This window comes from Acromyrmex echinatior, chromosome 12 (assembly GCF_024713525.1).
Source record: "Acromyrmex echinatior isolate Ae372 chromosome 12, ASM2471352v2, whole genome shotgun sequence".
NCBI classification, from domain to species: Eukaryota; Metazoa; Arthropoda; class Insecta; order Hymenoptera; family Formicidae; genus Acromyrmex; species Acromyrmex echinatior.
Genome location: NC_141863.1, coordinates 8,414,602 through 8,435,612, shown reverse-complemented (window position 1 = coordinate 8,435,612; position 21,011 = coordinate 8,414,602). Strand labels below are relative to the sequence as shown.

The 21,011-nt window shown below is 32.5% G+C and overlaps 1 protein-coding gene and 3 long non-coding RNA genes across 9 annotated transcripts in view; all 4 read right to left on the bottom strand.

Annotated features, from left to right (window-relative positions):
- The window catches only part of RhoGEF2 (Rho guanine nucleotide exchange factor 2), a 188,995-nt gene that overhangs the window by 35,109 nt on the left and 132,875 nt on the right, over positions 1 to 21,011 (bottom strand). For all 6 annotated transcript variants that reach the window (XM_087411682.1, XM_087411681.1, XM_087411679.1 and 3 more), the window contains 5 exons: positions 18,992 to 20,317; positions 10,128 to 10,244; positions 8,506 to 8,682; positions 5,594 to 5,814; positions 2,720 to 2,870 (listed from right to left, as the gene is read on the bottom strand). In XM_087411682.1, coding sequence (XP_087267808.1) covers positions 2,720 to 2,870; positions 5,594 to 5,814; positions 8,506 to 8,682; positions 10,128 to 10,244; positions 18,992 to 20,317 — 1,992 coding nt within the window. The remainder of the gene's footprint in view (positions 1 to 2,719; positions 2,871 to 5,593; positions 5,815 to 8,505; positions 8,683 to 10,127; positions 10,245 to 18,991; positions 20,318 to 21,011) is intronic.
- LOC147907797 (uncharacterized) lies at positions 2,950 to 5,587 on the bottom strand. Its single transcript, XR_015546865.1, has 2 exons — positions 4,072 to 5,587; positions 2,950 to 3,652 (listed from the first exon to the last, which is right to left on the bottom strand). It is a non-coding gene; the product is annotated as an uncharacterized LOC147907797 (long non-coding RNA).
- Positions 10,949 to 16,002, bottom strand: LOC147907796 (uncharacterized). The gene is made up of 2 exons (XR_015546864.1): positions 15,000 to 16,002; positions 10,949 to 14,924 (listed from the first exon to the last, which is right to left on the bottom strand). It is a non-coding gene; the product is annotated as an uncharacterized LOC147907796 (long non-coding RNA).
- LOC147907795 (uncharacterized) lies at positions 16,902 to 18,765 on the bottom strand. Its single transcript, XR_015546863.1, has 2 exons — positions 18,625 to 18,765; positions 16,902 to 18,586 (listed from the first exon to the last, which is right to left on the bottom strand). It is a non-coding gene; the product is annotated as an uncharacterized LOC147907795 (long non-coding RNA).

The following is a 21,011-nucleotide window of genomic DNA, read 5'->3' as shown; positions in this document are numbered from 1 at the left end:
GCGCGTCATCTGCAATAAATTGCACTTGGGCGCTACCGAATATTTTGGATAACCAATTTGGGTTTTGAAAACACCGTCTACTCGACGCCATTTAGCGTTTGAGAGAACGAGTGGAGGAAGGCATGCGGATGGGGAATATTGGCAGTGTCTTTAGACATAGCTAATGCTTTTAACTCGTTCCCGTGACCGGTTATCTGCAGTGTGCTAGAGGAGAAAGGTATTCAGAAGTATCTCCAATGTTTTGGGCATCGGTAATTGATAGCTACATGCTGGCTAGAGGCCTCTGACCCCGATGGATGAGCTGCGACGGATGAGATGCTCGGAAATCAGCCTGCATAGCTGGTAGAGCGTGGATAGTCGCTCGCTCCAACCATTGAGTTGTTTGTTAGGATCTACATCCCACGAGCGCACTGGGAGTCTCGGCATAGCTGTGACGAGCTGATCGGACGTATTCCAATGGGGGGCTATGTGAGTTAAGCTTAATTGCAGGTATCGTACATAAAACTCTTCTATCTTCTGTATTTCCGGTGCATTCTGGGGGACTGTCTATCTAATAGAAATTTGTCTTATCCTAGATCAGGAGAACCGTTTTGTATGCTAGATTATGACTCCATAGTGCGCTTGTTGGATATTTCATGATCTGTTATGCGGATGATACTTATTAGTAGTTAGAGGTTCCTCCTTTAAGAAGACCCGTATGCGAGAGGAGCTAGGGGCGACATTCTTGGTCCAGGCTTCGAGCGCTTGGGACTGAGGGTGTTAGTCTAAAAGACTGAGGTAGTTGCCTTCATGAGGAAGGATGTTCTGGAAATGACCCTTCGGGTGGAGAGGGGAAGGATGATGGTCTACCTTAAATACCTAGGTCTGACTTGAAGGCCTTCTGAGAGCACTTTCGCCTTCTTCTACCAAAAGCCTGAGGAATAGCTGTCGCTTTGAATAGGATCACGAGTAATATCGGAGGGCTTGGAGAACAGGTTGTCGGTACAGTATTCCCATTTGGATGCAGGAAGGACGACCGCGGCACATGCAAAAAAGTTGGTCAACTCCAGAGACGTCTTTTTTTGCGAGTGATCAAGGTATACAAAATCGTATTACATGAGACGGCGGCTATTCGATCTAGAATAATGTGTTTTAAATTCCAGGCTGACTGGTTTAGGCGCACTTATTTACATAGAAGCGCGATACTGAATAGGAACGGGGTGATAACGCCAAGAGCGCAGGCTCTCATAAGGGAGGTTGAGTGCGGGCGGCTCGCTGAGAGAAGATTCATACGATCTTCCCTCGAATGCACCAGGGAGAAAGCGATGCGTGATGCCTTCACGCCCATTTTGAGAGAGTAGCTGGGGAGAGCCCATGATGGCCTTACATACTGGGTCACCTCACGGATCATAGCTTTGAGCTCTATATTTACAAAATTAATAGAGCTGGATTTCCGATATGCGCGCATTGCAAGGCAGCTATTGATATAGCTAAATACACTCTTCTCTTCTATCCTCATGGACAAAAGAGAGGGAAGTCCTGTTCGAGATTTTTGACTTGGGATCTGTCAACAGGAGTTATTTGGATGTAGTGAAAGCCAGTTCTCGCTCTAAGTGGATTGCATTCATCTCATTTTACGAGTCCATGATGAGAAGCGAGAAGTTAGCGGAGAGGATTCGCTAAAATGAGGCTAGATGCTTCGCACGTCGTCTGGGGACTCGTTTCGATTCTGACTCAGCGTTAAGTCGTTTGTACATATTTTTGTATATAGTCTGTATATAAAATCTATTATAATTTACTTATTTAATTAATGTAAATTTGACATTTTTCCGAGTGTCGCGGAAGTTCTACTCCAAAGGGATAGCATGGGTGCATTTCCGGGAAGCATTTCCTGGATAAGCGATTCTGGAACGCTTCCTTATCCAGGCTGCAGTTGCAAATAAGGGAGAATTTTTTAGCAGGTAAATGATAACGATAGTATCTTTTGCGATGTACTAACTCGAAACCCGAATGTTTTCCTACCTAGGGATGATCTTTGTGTCATACCTGGATGGTCAAATTCAAAGATTTTTCTCCTCGCAAACAAAGTACAAAAAAATTGTGAAAGTAATCATATGTACTTGCAATTATAACTGTAATTGAATTAAATATAATTGCGACTCTTTCAACAATTACTTTAATTGCAATTACAGTATAATTGGAATTGCAACGTAATTGTAACTACATTCCAAGAATGGATCTAGACACAGAGAAAACCCGCGAAACACACAACAGTTATATAGAAAGCACTTGTGGAAATTTCAAGAATATTATAAATAAAAAAATGTTTTATCTTTTTTCTTTTTTTTATTATAAAATAAACTCATGCAATTTTTATTTCAAATATTTTTTTCTATCTTACAGTTTCGATATTTGTTTCGAAAAAGAAAAAAAACAATCAATTTTTTTTTTCGAAGGGATGTTTCATCCTTTAAAAGTGAAAACGGTACGTATAAAAAAATACGTGTTGCTTATTTTTGTCTAAAAAATAACATACTAAAAGCTCATAAAAAGTCGAAGGATGATAGTTCGGTCCCTTTATTTATAAGTTTTCTAAGATCGTTATGTGACAACACAAATTTAGGAAATAAGGACTCTAAACGGTCAAGCTAGAGCTTTCTTTTAGCACTAAAAATCTAGCTTGACCGTTTAGAGTCCGCATTTTTTGTAAATTATAAATTAAAGAAAATGAAATACAAACCAAGCATCGTTTGCGTGTGAGTTGTCGTGGTTATTAATTCCGAAAATTCACGACGTTGCACCTCAATATCAAGCGCGTGTATACGTTCCCTGCTTCTTCGCAATTCTTTCCGCAGCTTCTCTCGCTCTTCTTCTCTCTCTTTTACAATCTCCTGCAATTTGTCAAAATTTAACTTAATTTTGAAAGAAACAAATATTGAAATATTTCTAAGGATAGAACTCTCATTATAATTATATTTTTTTAGCTTTTCATGTTCATATATACATATACACACATATATACACAGTGTTTGGAAAATGATGATAAATCTTTCGCATAGGGGCAGAATGGACTAAACTGAGAAGAAAAGTCTTCTACGTTGCAGTGCCTAGAAGTTGCAGCGTAGACAGTGTCCGCTTGGAATTTCTAATCCATAAAGACAATGGGGTGTGAGAATAATCTTTTTAGAGAGGTCTTTTTATTGTTTAAATTATTAGGCCCCAAGCGGGTAAGATACGTTTTTTTTGTTCGGGGTGGCGTAGCCAATAAGCCAACCAATAAGCACTAATCTATGCACCCCATCTACATTCTACACGACAAATTTTTTAACTTCACCAACTACAATTACAGAAGTCGTGCGCCCCTTTGCAGGAAGAGGAGGGGAGGACGAGAATTGCTTCGCGTGGAAGTCGAAACCCATGTGAAACAGTACAATTATAGACCTCATTTTGTCTTTGTGATAGATTTCCTAATCTCAATAGTTATCAATTTTAATATTATACTTAATATCTCGGCTCACAGGGCAGAGCGACGCTTTTTTTTGCCAGATTCTTTTTGCAAAAACGCGTTGAATAAGCCTAATTTTATTGATTTTTGAGGTGAGATAGCTAAACTGAATAATTATTTCACTATTATATCGTTGAGTTTTGTTGAGTCTAATGGCCGCAGCACAGACTCTTGCATAACGCATAAAACATGAGCATGATGATAAGAAAATCAACCAATCCAGAGTCCTTTATTTCATGGAAAGGAAGGAAATAAAGAATTTTGATTGGTTCATTTTCTTATATATGCGTTATGCAAGAGTCTGTGTTCCCCATCTAATAGTTTTGTGAGCAACTGTGTCGCATTTGTGAACGCGCAGCACGTGTTCATGTATATATTTTATATAATATTACAATAAATAAAGAAAAGTAACAAAAATGGGGTATGATACAAACGACTGAAATTTAATGCTAGCGTAGCATGGCAAACAGCGTACTGGTCTATCATGCCAGAGTAGGTTTGATCCCAATAGGAACCAAAATATTTACGTTCATGTCTCCTCTCGGAAAAGGTTGGCAATCTCCTGAAAGTACGCTCGCCCACAGAACCTCTTGAAAAATCCGCCGTTCGGAATTGGTATTAAAATTGTAGATCCCATATGTTTGTAGCATTTGAACAATCAACATGTGCATCACAAACATATGAGAGAGGTGCAAATAGGCCAGAGGCCTAACGTAAAAAGGAAAAGTAGAAAAATATTATAGCCTTGAAATTTCGTAAAAAATACACTGCTCAAAGAAATTAGAGGATCACTTTTTCTCACCAAATTTTTGTCAATTTTTAAAATGTAATTACTTATCGAATAATTGACATAAAAGAAAGATAAAAGAGTATTTTACAGAACAAACTCAGAGTGTTTTTGTTCAATTTTTACTCATTGTCAGTTTAATATTCAAAGACGTGGTTACTTTTTAATAAGAACGTATTTGAGATATATAAAATTTTGAAATTTATAGTCTTCCACCGACTAACAAAAAACTTGACGAACGTAATCATTAATACGTAATCGTCTCAAAGCATGGATTTAGCATTTTCAAATAAAAAAAATTTGTATTACACCGATTATTACGCGAGAAATAATTTAAAGTATCTCCTAATTTTTTATGATTTCGGCATGATCTTGCGTGCGTGCGTGCGTGCGTGCGTGCGTGCGTGTGCGTTTGCGCGCACGCATTATGTATACATGGTATGCGCGCACGCGCAAGTGTCATGTATGCGCACGCGCATGCGTATGTATGCAGACGCGCATGCACGCACATACATATGATGCATAAAGTTCAATTAGGTACTCGTGCGCATCGGATAATGCTAATGCCGGCGGTAGTTAAATAAAAATGCATAGATGATTTTAATACGCCCTATCTCTGCATCAAAAAATCAATCATTTTTTTTTAATTTGCAAGGAATAATTTATGATAATTAACATAACATTTGTAAAAAGAATTCATTCCACTCCACCAGACTGCGTTTCACTTAACGCTCGCAACGCTCGCGAGCATCGTTTGTCCTTGTTTAACATTTGAACGACAAAGATGAAATAATTCCACGAACACAATTGGAGCGTAGTCAGAGTGTGTCAAACTATGCAATTTTTTTTTTGGAGATATAACACTTTCTTACTTTAGAAAAGATTGTGAACAGAAATAAGAATGAATTCAAAATTTATGAAAATAATCTTAAAGTAGATTTTGCCCTTAAGAATGAAAAAACTTTTAAATATCCATTATATATATATATATTCACGGAGTTAGGCTTACTTGACGTTATACAAAATTATGGTATAAATTTATGTTGCGATAATTTTGTTGACGAGTGTAGTTTATCCCGCAAAATCCTTTTCTAATTTTTATTTTTACGTTAACTATTCACTAAGTAATAGTTTAAAAATAAGCAAAAATTTATTGAGAAAAAGTAATCCCCTAATTTCTTTGAGCAATGTCATAATTCTAAGTAAAATAATTCTAATACAATAAATACAAACCGTTTGAAAATTTGTGCTAAAATCGTCAACCCTCAAGCTAATATCCTTCAATCTGGAATATTCTATAAATAAATAATGGCTATATTTACCAGGAGTTGTGACAGTTGTGAGAGTTGGGATGTTAGATAATAACAGATCGGCTGCAACATTCCCATGACTGATTGTTGAGGATGTGAATGATTTCGTAACGATGGACAACCAGTAGCTTCACATGCAGAAGATGATAATGTCGATGATCCACATGACGCAAATATTGTTTCCGTCTCACTTATATTCAATGAAGAATTCAGCATTCCCATCAGCTGATCAGCTACAGACAAGAGTAAAATATATGTGCGTCATATTATACATATATGTAAAGTTATTCCATAAATAAGCGAGAAATAAATTTTATCAATTTTTTGTGTAGTTATCGTAATATAAGTGTAACATCAACTGCTATTTTCTACAAAATTATGTAGGTGAGAAGAATAGGGTAAATCAGACCTATTTGCAGTTTTTGCTATGTATAAGACGTAAATAAAGTCTTTGTATTGTAAAACTGAAGGTGCCGTTGGAAAGTCATTTAATTCCCTTTATTTTTAAGCCATTTTGACATATCTCTCATCTGTATTGAACTATAATGAAAAATGTAAAAACGCTTTTACGAGTCTGATTTGAAACTATTGGTTTCAAATCGGATTATCCTCTGGTCTAAATCGGATATTATCCTATTTTTATGGACTTTTAAATAGAATTTTAAAATATTTTAATGAATTTTTGTTAGTATTGAAATCGTAAGTAAAAACGAACAATTTAACAAAGATAAAAATTTTATTCATAATTTTATTTATAAAAAAATTACAATTTATATTACAATATTAGAATTGAAATCAATAAAATAATCAATTAATCTGAGTCTGATGACTCATGATGACATATTTAATTCTTTGGACCAAATCTGGTCGGCCGATTATCAGTACTACCAGGCCTATAAGTTATCTATTATACTGTAGATCTGATTTGAACACCCAAAAAGAAGTCCGATTTAGACATGGGTCCTTCCGAATTTTGGAACAAATTTTACAATAAATCGCGAAAGGAATCACAAAGTGCTTGATATTTTTAAATTCTACATTCTTTAATTATCTTAAATTATCTTTCAAATTTTTAACACCTTGTAAATAATGATTTACAAGGATTTTCTTTTTTAAAAAAATTTTCGTACGATGGCTGAAAATACATATTTGCATCTATTTTATGAATGTTATGACAAAAAACTGTCAAACTACTGTCACTGTTCGATGTTTTATGAGGATTTTACATTATAAATAGCATGCAAATCTGCTTATCGTATTCATTTAAATTAAAAAGATCTATTTGGAACACGGTCCGATTTAGGCCACTCTTCCCTACAATTTATTATGTACAAAATATCTCTTCTCTTTTCATTTCTCTTCCAGATTAAATAAATAACAATTTTTAATACTCCAAAGCGTATACTCAATTCTTGAAAAAAGTTTAAAAATTTCTTTATTATTAATATTCTATTCAAATTTGCAAATATTCAAATACTTTTATATGCAAATTTAAAGTAAATTTGATTATTCAGAATTCTTAATATTCATTTTTTTATTTGTATAATCGTAGAGTTAAATCAAGTTAAATCAATCACTTGTTTGAAATATTAGATTTGGAAAAAGTAGCAACTTCCTTAAAGTATCTTATATATAAAATATTTAGTTCCATTCTTATAAAAAAATATGATTAGAATTCATAAACATATTAATTTATACTAAACAGAACATTAGCATTAAAATAAAATAAAATTTAGACTTAATTTGAGTAATAAGCTGAGTTAAGTTTTGCGATTATTGTATTGATCACATATTGTTCTTTGTATTGTAATTCTAAGAAGAGAATTAATAAATTAGTACTATACTACTACTACTACTACTACTACTACTACTACTACTACTGCTACTACTACTACTACTACTATTACTACTACTATTCCTTCCCTCCCTCCCCCTCTCTCTCCCCCTTCTCCTGAACAGAAAGTTACATTTCAAATAAAATAAAATGTATATAAAAATGAAAATAAATCTTATCTGGAAATTTAAAAATATCTCTTCAATGATTTTATTTTTAATTGGCAAAATTGTTGTATTTATAATAAATTATAATAAAATAACTACATGATTTTTTGCCAAAAATTTCTTTTGATTCAATATATTCAAATTTTTCTAAATAAAAGAAATTCCAAGAGAATTTCATAATTTCATAATTGTTACGAGTTCTACTTTTAAATCTTTTATATTTATTATTTATATAAACTTCTAGTTAACAATATATAAACAATAAATTTAAAAGATATGTAACAATTAGGGTTGCACCGGATATCCGGAAAATATTCGGTATGCGGCACTTTTGTATTATCCAGTCGAATAGCATTAGTATTCGGGAATATATTCGGTTAAAATTTAATGTTATTAAAGTGTTAATTTTTTCTTATACAAGTGTTCTGAAATAAGTATGCTCATGAAGCTATAATATTTTATACATTGTTGCAAAATTACAATCTTTTTCTTTATAAAACAGGCTTCTTTTTTAGAAGACATTTTCTCGGAATCTGGTCGGATAATAGAAATTGCCTTCTCGGATATGTTACATTCTGTCCGGATATCCGATATCTGATATCTGGTAATTTTACGATCCAGTGCATTCCTAGTAACAATAAATATATTATTTATATTAGGTGTTGGAATTAATTCGTAGCGTTTTACAAGTGATGGGAAGTACTTTCATTAATGTATTTTTTAATGCTCATGTGAAATAAATAACATTCTTTCATTAAAAACGCTACGAATTAATTCCAATACCTAATATGTATTTTTACTTTCGATAATATTATAACACAAGTTCAATATATAATGAACTTTATTAATTACAATACTATTACTAATTACTAGAACTAAATTTGCTTCTTAGCACTAATAATAAATTTTGTACTAATAAATACTTTGAGTAATAGCAGCAAGTATCAATTCAGCAGGTTCCTTTTCCACAGTGGATGGTTCAGATGCTATGTCTGCCACATGTTCAAAATCTTCTTTAGGAATATTTAATATATCCGCCATCAATAATTGCTTTTCGCGCAGAGCTTGTTTAATTATTTCATCCTTACGCCTCAGACATTCTGAAAAGTTTCAAATACGTTCATAATTTATTTTTGCTATTATATAAAAATTTGTTTTGTTATCACGCAAATTGTATCTCATTTCAGTAAAATCACAATATTGCGCAAATTCTATGATAGAGTCAATATTAAAATTATTAATTATTATACGGAATATGTACTATTTTAATTAATCCAGTTAATTTTTTCTCTGGAACTATTGATAACGCAAAAAATGTTTCAAATGAAATGTGACGCATTTTAATCACGTTTTTTTTTTAGATGGAGGCGCCAAAAATATATGAAGTTGTAACGATGCACTCCCGAAGTGCATCGTTCCCGGCTGACCGAATATCGTCGTAACTAGGAAAACTCGCATACGACGATGAGATATATCTAAATCTTTTCAAAAACCAAAACATAAATTGATAGATCAATAAACAGCGCATCGTACGAGACCGAATTACTTATCTACTAAAAACTGATTTTCGCAACGTCCGCAGAAAACACTGACCGTCGAAGAAAACTGGGAAATGCCGACGATCTAACAACGCAGTATAAAATATTCGATTGTGATTAAAAAGATCTTCCGTTCCCGATCATAATCCCGAGCGAGCCAGCACTTGAAATCCGAGCCACGACCATCATTTCTTTATATTTTAATATTTGATACATGCAATAATATCAAAGATATATAAAAGCCAAAGGTTTTAGACTGGTTAGTCAATCTATCACAGTTAATCAGATTTGACAACAATATGATTAAATGTATTTGCTCTCGTCAAGAGTGTTTTTCTCATATCAGAGCAATGAAGGATTAAATAATTATAAATAATTATTGCTTAAGATTAAAATTAAATTATGATAAAATAAATTAGAATTAGTACTTTTGAAGATTTAACAGGTATTTTCCTCAGAGATGTCAAAAGGTTTGCGTATTATCACAATGGCGTAATCTATTGCTAACATCAATATAAATATGGAAATGCCTTTTATTGAACCGACACACGTTATTAGTATGTAACAATTTATTATTTCTTAATTCTACAATATACGTTTCGACCTCTGAATATTGGATTCTCTTCTCTAGTACTATAAGTTACAATTAATAGAATAAATTTATAAATATACAATATTTATATATAAGTGATTCTTATAAAGCGCGTATTATGAACAATTATAAGGATGCTTTTTCATGCTGATGCTCTGTCAGCTCGATAAAAAGCATTATCATTTATATTGATTTATTCTTCCTAAGCCTCTTGTTGTTAATACATTTATTAATGCTAACATTTTGTGAACCTTGCTGTTCATGTCATCAGTGCGAGAAGTGCACTGACACAGTATCAGTGCGCTTTGATGAAGTAAACGGCAAGATTCACGAAATGTTGGCAATAGTTCACAACAAAGCGGTAGCTCGCAAACTCTTTGGCATAAATTAAAATGATTAAAGAAACATATTTTACCTATTGGCGTAAGAATCGGTTCTGCGACGTGTACTGGTGGTGCTTCCACATGAACTTCCAATGGATCTATTAATGATAGTTGAGTACACGTGACCATTCGTAGAGATTCTGTCATACCTATGTGTATCAAAGAATCAATTAGCAACGTTAATAATGTTTTTTATTTTCTATAGATTCTAGAAAATTAATTTATTCAAAATTATTAAACATATTATTAAAACATTAACAAATTATTATTAATTTTTTTATAAATAACTACATACAGAGTGCCTCAGAATAACCTCCAAATATTTTGTGTGCTGATACAGCGGACTAAACTGAGTCGAAAAGTTCTCTATCATTTTGCAATTTTCGCAATAGGTAATAAGATATTAATTACTAAATATCACTAAATATTGATCTTCAATAATTTTTAACTCAAATTCTATCAAATTTACAGAAAACACCGCAAGAGGTAAAAACTATTTATTTTCTTCTCATAAAACTCCAAGAATTTTTTCATAGTTTTCTATTAATTTTTTAATATAGCAATTTTCTTATTAGCAATTACTATTTTTACTAACATGAGAAAATGTGGTACTAAAAAATTTTGAAAAAATTCTCAAAACTCTATGAAAAGAAAATAAACAATTTTTATCACTTGCTTTTCTATAAAATTGATAATATTGGAGTTAAAAAATTATTGAAAACCAATATTCGGCAATTTTAATCAATTAATATCAATTAATATGTTAATTATTGCGAACATTGCAAAATGGTAGAAGACTTTTCGACTCAGTTTAGTCCACTGTACCAATACACGAAATATTTAGTAGTCATCATTCTGGGAATACTCGTATACATAAGGCGTATATATAGGGTGCAGAAAAAGTACCGAAGCCCTTAAACATTTTACAAAGTAAGCATTCTGAGAGAAATGTTTCATACAAAAGTTGTAGAGTTCAAAAATAATCTATTTCCTGATTTGATCAGTTTGAATGATACCGTCAAGGTCAGGTTAAAGTCACATCAATTTTTGTCACAACAATTTTTTTTATAAAACATCCTATTTTTTATTCCAGAATCTGATGTCAAGAACTTTTCAAAATGTCACAATAAAGTTATTCTTCATTAAGTACTTTTTGTGTTATAAAGCTTTAAAACAATATTACAGTACTACCAACATCAACATTATTTAAGGTGTAGGGAGACCATATGTCCGGCCCAGATACAATATGTATCTTTTTTTTCAGGCGTTTGGGGACATCCGGCCGGAGTTTTCAATGTGTTCGAAATGTACTCATTTTGTGATTATGGTATAATTACCAGTTCTAACCTTAATAAACTGGAACATTCCTAATTTAAAAGTAGTAAAGTAAAAAAGAAAAGAGGACATTTTAGGCTAAATTATAGAACAAAATAAGTTATTTGAACTCAAAAGTAGAAAAAAAAGAGTACATTTAATAATCTTAAGAACATAAAAACATGTTAATATTGGCCAAAAAATAGATTTAACATAATATTGTATAATACGTACCTAATAATTTTCAAATTTTTTTATCATAGATACATGGACCTAGTTTACACCGGAAGTTCGATCCGAATCGAAATGTAATCAACCAACTGCAGTTGAGCATTCCCTTGTCATTCGACTGTAACAGGGAATGCTCGACTGTAGTGGTTTTTGCATTCTAATCCGGATCGAACTCTCGGTGTAAACTAGGTCATAGGCTGTGTTCTAAAATTTACTGCCAGTACTGAAAGTCTGCACGTGACATAAATTAACTTGCGACCGAGGCGACATTCCGTCCGTTTTCATTTCGAAGAAACTTCTTACGGAACGGAATTGTAGTGATCTCAAAATTTCTAGTAACAAATCCGTTCCGTCGTTCCGATTCCGTGTACATGGGACAGCACTCATAAGTTGCGTTCTAATTGTCCGTTATTGTCGATACAACACTACACTATACTTCACTCGCTTGCATTACATCAATTATATCAATGCATACTAAAAGCTATTTCATGGAATTAGTGAAGTTAAATGTAAAAGTAGTTGAGTTTAGCCTCTACACCTCCGATAAAATTCATTCGACTCGTTTTTACACAAGATGAAGGAATTTGAAAAATAAAGTATTGCTCTGTCCCGTGATGGACCGAGATATTAATCGTTCAAGTGACAACTATTCCGGTTAGGAAATGTCACATCGGTGGCATAGAGATAGACATGAGAACATGAGGCTATAATAGGTATTATCTGCTTCAATATTACACAAATTCTTTGCTTTAAAAATAAATTCTCTGCTTTAAAAATACAAATTTTCTGTTTTAAAAACACAAATTTTTTGTTTTAAAAACCCTGGCAGCAAAGCCTGCGGAAACAAATTTTGAGCAGGGCTTGCTCCAATTTTTGATTACAAAAAAGTAATAAATTATACCCAGAGTTGGTATTATTTGACATGATCAGCAAATTGCTGTCAGAAATATGACAAAGCCTGCTAGATATGCTTTGCCAGCAGATTAGTAGAAACTGAATAAGGTCCTGCATAATCTGATTGAGAATAGAATCACTTAAATCAAGAAACAAACTTTGCTCGATTTCTGCAATCAATCTGCTGGCAGTCTGTCAGCAGGCTTTATCGACAAATCCATAACCAAATGCGGACACAGATGATTATAGTTTTATTAAAATTAATGTAAAATTTGATCGAGTTTGATGCCAATTTGATCCCAAATTGCTAACATTTTGCTATTAGGGAACATATACTATATGTATAAATTCTTTTCTATATAAATTTGTTTTTACAGTAGAGAATTTATTTTGATTAAATATTTGTCTGCTTAAAAATACAAATTCTCTGCTTTCAAAATAAATTCTTTGCTGTAAAAACAAAAAAAAAATATAAAAAGTAATTTGTTTTTAAAATAGAAAATTTTTGTTTATAAAACAGAGAATTTATGTAACCCTTGTGTAATGCCATCGATGGCAGATTTTCTAATCTAAATATCTGTCAAATTCAACAATTAATACCTCGGTTCGTGAGATGATACGTTTTTCTGCCAAATTCATTCATTTTGTATAAAAACGCGTCGAATAATTTTATCAACATCGGAAGTGAGGAGGCTAAACTCAACAATTACCATAAAAGTATATGAATGTAACTACAATAATGTACATTGATTACTCAGTAATGATATTTATAAATGTATTTGTATTTATGTGCAAACTATGAAGTTTATAAATAAATAAATTAAAATCAGTTATGACACATGTCTTTTATACGCAAAACAATTTTCAGGGAATGTATTTTACACATATTAATCCCAGTAAAGCTCTTTAAATTAATTCTAAGCGAAAATAAATGTTCTGTTTTTGCTGTAGAATTAATTCCAAGATTTTTTCTGGGAATAGTATGTTCAAAAAGCATTAAATTAAGTTAGGATAATGTATAGCAATATAACAGTCACATTCTAGTTTTATAATAACAATAACGCAGCGAATTATGAAACTGTTATATGACTATTATATAACATCTTAAGTTACATGTCATATTTATATTACGTAGCTGCAATGATTCGTGAGTGGAAAATTATAACTAATGTAAACGTAGAATGTTATGAACATGATGTATTATCTGTTACATTCCGTTATATGGAAGCAATATAATAGTTATATATTTGTATTTGTTAGGATGAATTGTAAAAAAAGGCTTTAGAGAATAAAAAGGTTTGCTCAGAGGTCTTTCTTGACTCTTTTGACAAAGAATTATGGCAAGAAGGCCTAACAGGATTTATATTTACCATTTATATTTGGATTTATATTTGGATTTATATTTGGTGGACTTTCTGCAATAGGCTATTATATATTACTCCGTGTCCTTAATAGGGAGCAAGAGCTACTAACTGCGAAACGCGAAATATAAAGCGGTTTTCATAGTCCGTTATCTTATTTTAAAACTGTAATGTCTTAAGATGCTAATACAGTCCTCGGATTGACTTACGATATTTTAAGTTGGATCTACAATAGGTGTATTAAGTCTTAAGTCGTAAGAAATTGATCAACTGCTGTCAAATGCGAGGAGAATAATTGATTGTGATTCGTTCATTCCTTATGACTTAAGGTTTAAAAATCTATTGTAGATCCTGTACTTAAGAGTCAGTAATAAGTCTTAAATGCAAGAATCGACTATAAATATGGACTTGCTTTGTGTCATGAAATTGTACTGAATCTTCCTTGTTTGATACACTTTATAATGCATCTTAAATTCTCTTTTTATAGAAAGAGAAACATAAAGTGTATTAAACAAGAAAAGATTCATTTGAAGAATTAAACATTTCTTGAAGAGTATTTATTATTTAATGGTAATCATCGACAATTTTGTCTTTTTTCGATTGATTCTGATTTCGAAATGATTCAAATTTTGGGATTCGAAGGAATTTTGAATTTGTTCCCATTTATTAGTAACGCATTTTACATTACATCTAAAAAACAAATTATAGCCATTTAATGAACAAACATTCTTATACAATTAATAATAAAATGACATAGAAATTTATTTGTTACAGACAAATTTCACAATAAATTTCTATGTTCATTTTATTATTAATTGTAAGAACGATTGTTCATCAAATGGCTACAATTTGTTTTTTGTATCTCATCAAATGATTGAGATAATGGTGAAATTGTTTGTTCTATTTGATAAACATGTTTGGCAACAAGTTTACGATATAATGTGCAAATATAGGATTGCTCACCAGCATCTCTAAATTTCTGTAAATGCTCTTTAGGAAAAGGACGCAAATCTCTTTGACTTTTGCTATCTAGAAAATAATTATTTTGAAAGTTAGATTATCAAAAGTCAGACTCCAATTCGTATTTCAAATAAATTTTAGTACTTAGGACTTAGTAGAAGGTTGAGAGAGTCGAAATACTTCTTATTCTTCACATATTTAGATTTAGATGCCATATTAGTTTCTTTTTAAAAAACAGAATTTTTATTAAGAATTATTATTTGTAACTGTTGTGTGTTTTCTCCGTGTCTAGATCCATTCTTGGAATGCCAACGTTTCGTGAGCCTTGTCGTCCACTTCATCAGGGCGAGGAGCAGCCTGATATTGAGCTGTTCCTCTAGGCCTTTTCTTTTCATATTACGCTGCTTGTTTGAGTGGGGGTAGATGGAAAGAGGGGGAGGGAATTTAGTGGTGGAATTTAGTTGATCTTCAATAATCGGAAGAATGATCTTCCATATTTTATTTATGTTGTGGCCATTATCTCTATTTAGATTATTTTTGTATCTCTATAGCTTCTCTATATTTTCTTGGAAAGTATGATGTAACATTGGTTGTCGTGGCTATCATCGCTTTATCAAAGAGTATTTGATGTCCTATTTCGATGTTGTGTTCTGATAATGCTGATTGCGTGGCGTGTTTTACCCAATAAACATGCAAACAAGACAAAGGTCTCTGATATATAACCAGATAGGATCCTATCTATTCTCCCATATGTCAAAGAAACAACAGATCGGATTGGCAGGATATTAAACAAACACAATATCCAAACTATCTTCAAATCACCCAAAAAGATAGGACAAATCTTAAGAAATCCTAAAGATCAACCTTCATTCAGAAGTACAAAATACCTTGTTCCTGCGGACAAGTATACATTGGAGAAACCAGGAGAATGGTCAACCTACAGATAAAAAACACCAACGTGATGGCAGGCTAAAACGCAGTCGGCATTATCAGAACACAACATCGAAACAGGACATCAAATACTGTTTGACAAAACGACTACAATAGCCAACATTATATCATACTTTCCAAGAAAGTATAGAGAAGCCATAAAAATACAAAAACTCCCCAACAATCTAAACAATCTAAATAGAGATAATGGCTACAACATAAATAAAATATGGAAGACCATTCTCCCGTTTATTGAAAACCAACCAAATTCCACCACCTCTTCTCCCACTCCCCTCTTCCCACCTACCCTCACTCCTACAAGCAGCGTAATATAAAAAGGAAAGACCTGGAGAAACAGCTCAGTATCAGGCTGCTCTTCGCCCTGATGAAGTGGACGGCAAGACTCACGAAATATTGGCATTCCAAGAATGAATCTAGACATGGAGAAAACCCTCGAAACACACAACAGTTATATAGCAAGCACCCGTGGAAGTCTCAAGAATATAATTATTATTTGATTGCTTTAGCGTATATTTTTTTCTGTTGCAACTATAATATAATATAATGAAAGAAGAATGTCGTGTTTCGCAATATCAGAAAATGTTGCGCGATAAATCAACGCCAAAGTATTCCGCCAATGTTGAATCTCGCGGAAGCTTTCATCTTTGATTTTAAACTCGATTCGTTTGTGTTGTAATGCAAAACAATCGTGAACATGAATTTATTGCGAGTATCACATATTTATCATTGAAAATACCGAGAGTATCAAAAGAGCGATTAGGAGCTATAGGAGCGGCATCGCCACAGCAGGTGACGCGTGAAGTTAGTCGCGCATTCTTCGTAATTAGGAACACGTGAGGAAATTTTATCAACTTTCCAATTATATCAGTGGGCATCTCAGTCAATCAACAATGTCGATTTTATTTATATTTATGGACAATGAATGTATGATAAAAGAATGAAATTTTTAGATACTCGATTTTCTCGAATGGTTAGAATTAAAGGAACTCAGAGTTTTTTTATACGATTATTCCTATAATTAGTCAATTAGGATTTGCTGAAGCGAAAGTTATTTCAACATCACTGCTTTTATAAAATTTAAATCAATCGAGACTATTTTTGTTGAAAAGTAGAAAATTTTTTACATAAGAAATTGTTACATTGATATTTTTTTTAATATTTACTGTGGGGTAAAAAAAATCGATAAAATTGATATTTTCAAAGTCGGAGGAATTATAATTAGTATCACGGCTAAACGGTTCGCTTTAAAGAAAAACAAAAAATATGGATCGTCATATTTTTCTTTTTTTAAAAAACACTTTCAGGTATAAGCAATATCAAAGACAGTAAGTACAGACATATACTTGGTGCGAGATACTACTGTCATGTCTCTTGATTGTAAAAATAAGTTACAAAAAGGGAAAATAATTTAGTAATAAAATATTGGAATTTTTAAAGTGAACATTACTCGAAATCCTGTACTTTCAAGCTCTTTTCATGGGCCCTAATCGTTTAGGCAGAACAAACTCAAGAATTTTCTTTTGTTATTGAAAAATACAATACATTTAAATATAATATAATAAAATTCCAAAAGAGTAAACAGATTTCGGTGGAATGGCATATATCCAATATATATCCGAAGAAGTATATAAACATAGATGTATTAAAAGTCTGGAACGGTCGAATATCTCGAAAGCAAAGCATTTTTGAGAAAAATGTTTCAGATAAAAGTTGTAGGGTTTAAAAAAAATCTATTCACTAATCACATCCGCTTGATCTTGGGTGGCCTTGCTAAAGTCAAGTCAAGATCAAATTGATTTTTTAAAATAGAACACCCTATTTTTATGCCAGAATCTAATCGATCTAAGCTGATGTCAAGAGTTTTTCAAAACGCTATAAGAAAATATTTTTTCATTAAGTATTTTTGAGTTATGCTTGAAAGTTACACTATCACCGGCATTAGCATTACACAAGCTATCCGATCGATGGTTAAAATCAAGATAGTCCAACTCCCCTCTTATAAAATGTTGCCAGCAGATGTGGCGCCTCTATAGGCTGAGAAATAGAACTACATAGCCAAAAATTCAAAATAGCATCAGTTTGAACAGATATAATATATTATATTAAATATTCAAAAGGTTTTAGCCATCGGTCGGACACCTTGCGTAATGCTAATGCCGGCGATACCTTCAGTCTTATAATTCAAAATATACTTAATGAAAAATAACTTTATTATAGTGTTTTGAAAAACTCTTGACATCAGCTATTAGATTCTAGCATCAAAAATATAGTATCCCATTAAAAAAAATCAATTTGACCTTGACCTGACCTTGACGTCACCCCAAGTAAAGCGGGATCAGTAAATAGATCTTTTTAACTTCTACAACTTTTGTCTAAAACATTTTTTTCAAAAATGCTTTGCTTTCGAGATATTAGACCGTTTCCAGACTCTGTATATAAATTAACTCAACATTAATTTTTAATTAACCGTTTAATTTTTAATTAATATCTTTGTAAGCTAGTGAATACATGTTTCCTTTTCTTTAAATTATTTTTAAGATCGATAAGCGATTTAAAAAATCCAGTTTCAAAATCCAGTCATTATTTTAAATTATTTTTTTAGCAATTAAGGATACATTTTGTAAGACATTGTTAACGCTGTTTTGTAATCCTATTTTTATTTTGTCTAATGAATGTTAAAACTATAATAAATTAGCGTTAAATAAACATAGCCCTATGTTTGATGTCGCAGTTTTTCACTAATTTTCACGTGACATTACAGTAACTAATAATTACAGTAACTTTTAAACGATATTGTAAATCGTTTAAAAGTTAAAACATTTTAAAACATACATATTAATATTCTTAAAATCTATCTTTTAAGTAAATTTCAATCAACTTGTTATTATTTTTAACGATAGGCAATACAACTTTAATTTATAATATCATGTTTTCAGCTTCAGTCTATGAAGATTACATTTCAAGACTGACAATATATCGCGGTGAGTAATCGCCGCATAATTTGAATTAGACATTGTAAAAATTCACATAATATATTAGGCATCAAGATTTGCCTTGATTGAATATGGCCTTCTTCATTTATTTCAAATAATAAGTGTAAAAAGTTTTTTGGAAAATTTGATTTAAATTATTGCATCACAAAATAAACTTATGATATCTACATAATAAATATAGCAATTTTCAACCTGTTGTTGACGACTCCGCAGTTGATTGTATCCGCTGTTGTGTATATTCAGTTGTAGGAGTTCCCGTGATGGTAGTGGTTTCCGGCATTTCTTCGTCATGCTCTTGCATGCCGGCAGTAGTTTGTCCAAGATCCCTCAATTCTCGATCTTCCGGCTGGTCTTTTTCGACATTTATACTATCCGTTTCTATTCCGGAAGGCGATGCATCTTCCATCGAATGCATTGGCTCCTCCGCTAGTGTAGCGGATGGCGTTGATCTTCTGTCCTGACGATCACGCGCTTTATAAGCCTCCACAGCTTCGGAGATGTGTTTGCACCAGAGTTTTCGTTCTGCCGAAGATGGTGCCACTAAATTATACATCTGCGCTCCATTTTCTGAAGTGTTAACAAGATAGAGGGAATCTTTCTCAGCGGCGTTGTGACGCACTAGTACAGTGGATAACTTCACAATCGGACTCAGCACGGAATTTCCCGCCTGATTGGTCGTATTGATAAACTTAAGCAGATATTTATCATCTTGCCGATGCAAAAAAAAGATTGTATCGTCGAGCAGTACTACATGCAGATCGACTGGTTTCGGCACTGAACGATTCGGTATCGATCGATTCGGCTCAGTACGCCGCCACTGCAGCGGTCCTTCATAAATCAATTTGCGCTTTGTAATATCAAGATTCTTGAATTCTTGCACCATCGGATGATCAAATTTATCAAAGGCTGATCGATCGATCGTTCGTTGAATCTCTGTAAGTCGTTGGTGATCCTCGGCCTCCTTCACCGCCTGATTTACGCGACTTAGTATCTCTTTACTACGCTCGAGGCTACGCAATATAGCTGCTTTTTCTTTTTCATTATTGTTCGGCGTGTACTTGGCGAGATTTTCAAAGAGCAACGGGTACTTTGTGAGTCGCAGCATGCCAGTTAATATATGATCTTTCAACTGAAGCCGGCGGCATAACGGATTTGCTTCTACGTCGTTCAGGAAGGCATTTAACTTAGAATCTTTACGCCGACGATCGCGCAGAGCATCTAAAGCAACTTGCTGCTTAGCACAATAAGTCGACGCAGCCTTTTCAAAGATCTCACCAGCTTCACCGTCGAACATCTCTAACAGAAGTTCACCTACATCACTCACGCATGGATTTTCCTTTTTCTTTCGTTTCATCGCTTGATTAAAGTGTGAATGTATCATCAACATTTCATCCAGATTAGAGAAAAGCAATTGAATCTGATCTAATGGTAGTACTTGGGACTCCAACAGAGGTTTGTGGAAGACGTGTGAAAGCACTTTTAACGCGCGGACATGAGAGCGCTCGGTGTGAAATAGCTCTGAAAAAAAAGATATGGATAAAAATTTAAATTTAATAATACAAAATGAAAGAAATTATTTATTATTAAATTTGAATAATAACAATAGCACTCGAATACAATTTGAAAAAATACACTAAGAAAAATAATTCATTTATATTGACAAGATGTATATGAATAAATGCATTTTTGATTTTTAAAACAGAATTTCTGATTATTATACCAGAACTTGAAATTTTGACAACTAAAACAATTGATAGATTATACTATATTATATATACATATATATTAGGTTAAGAAAAAAGTCCTTTTACAAGTAAAAAGTCCTTTTTCCATCAATATCTTCGTTAAAAATAATCGAAATTTAAATTTAAAAAAAGAATTTTAAAACTTGAAATCTCTACTTTTGAATGGTTGTTCTACTTTTTGAATTTATATGGGTTTGTAATTTTTACATACAGAAAACTACAAGCTAAAAAAATAAAAATTTACTTTTCACTTTGTAGGTCTATAGCGTGCTAAAAAAATTTGAGCAAATTTTCGACTATCTATCGTGAAAGCTTGAAAATTTTCAGTAAACAAAATTTTATTTTATCATTATAATTTCATTATTGTTGGAACTGTTGTCCTCATTGTCGGATACATGACTGTGCCCGCTTATTTATCGATGCCTGAACCCTCGATAATATATTATGATTTTTTTTAATTATTCGCG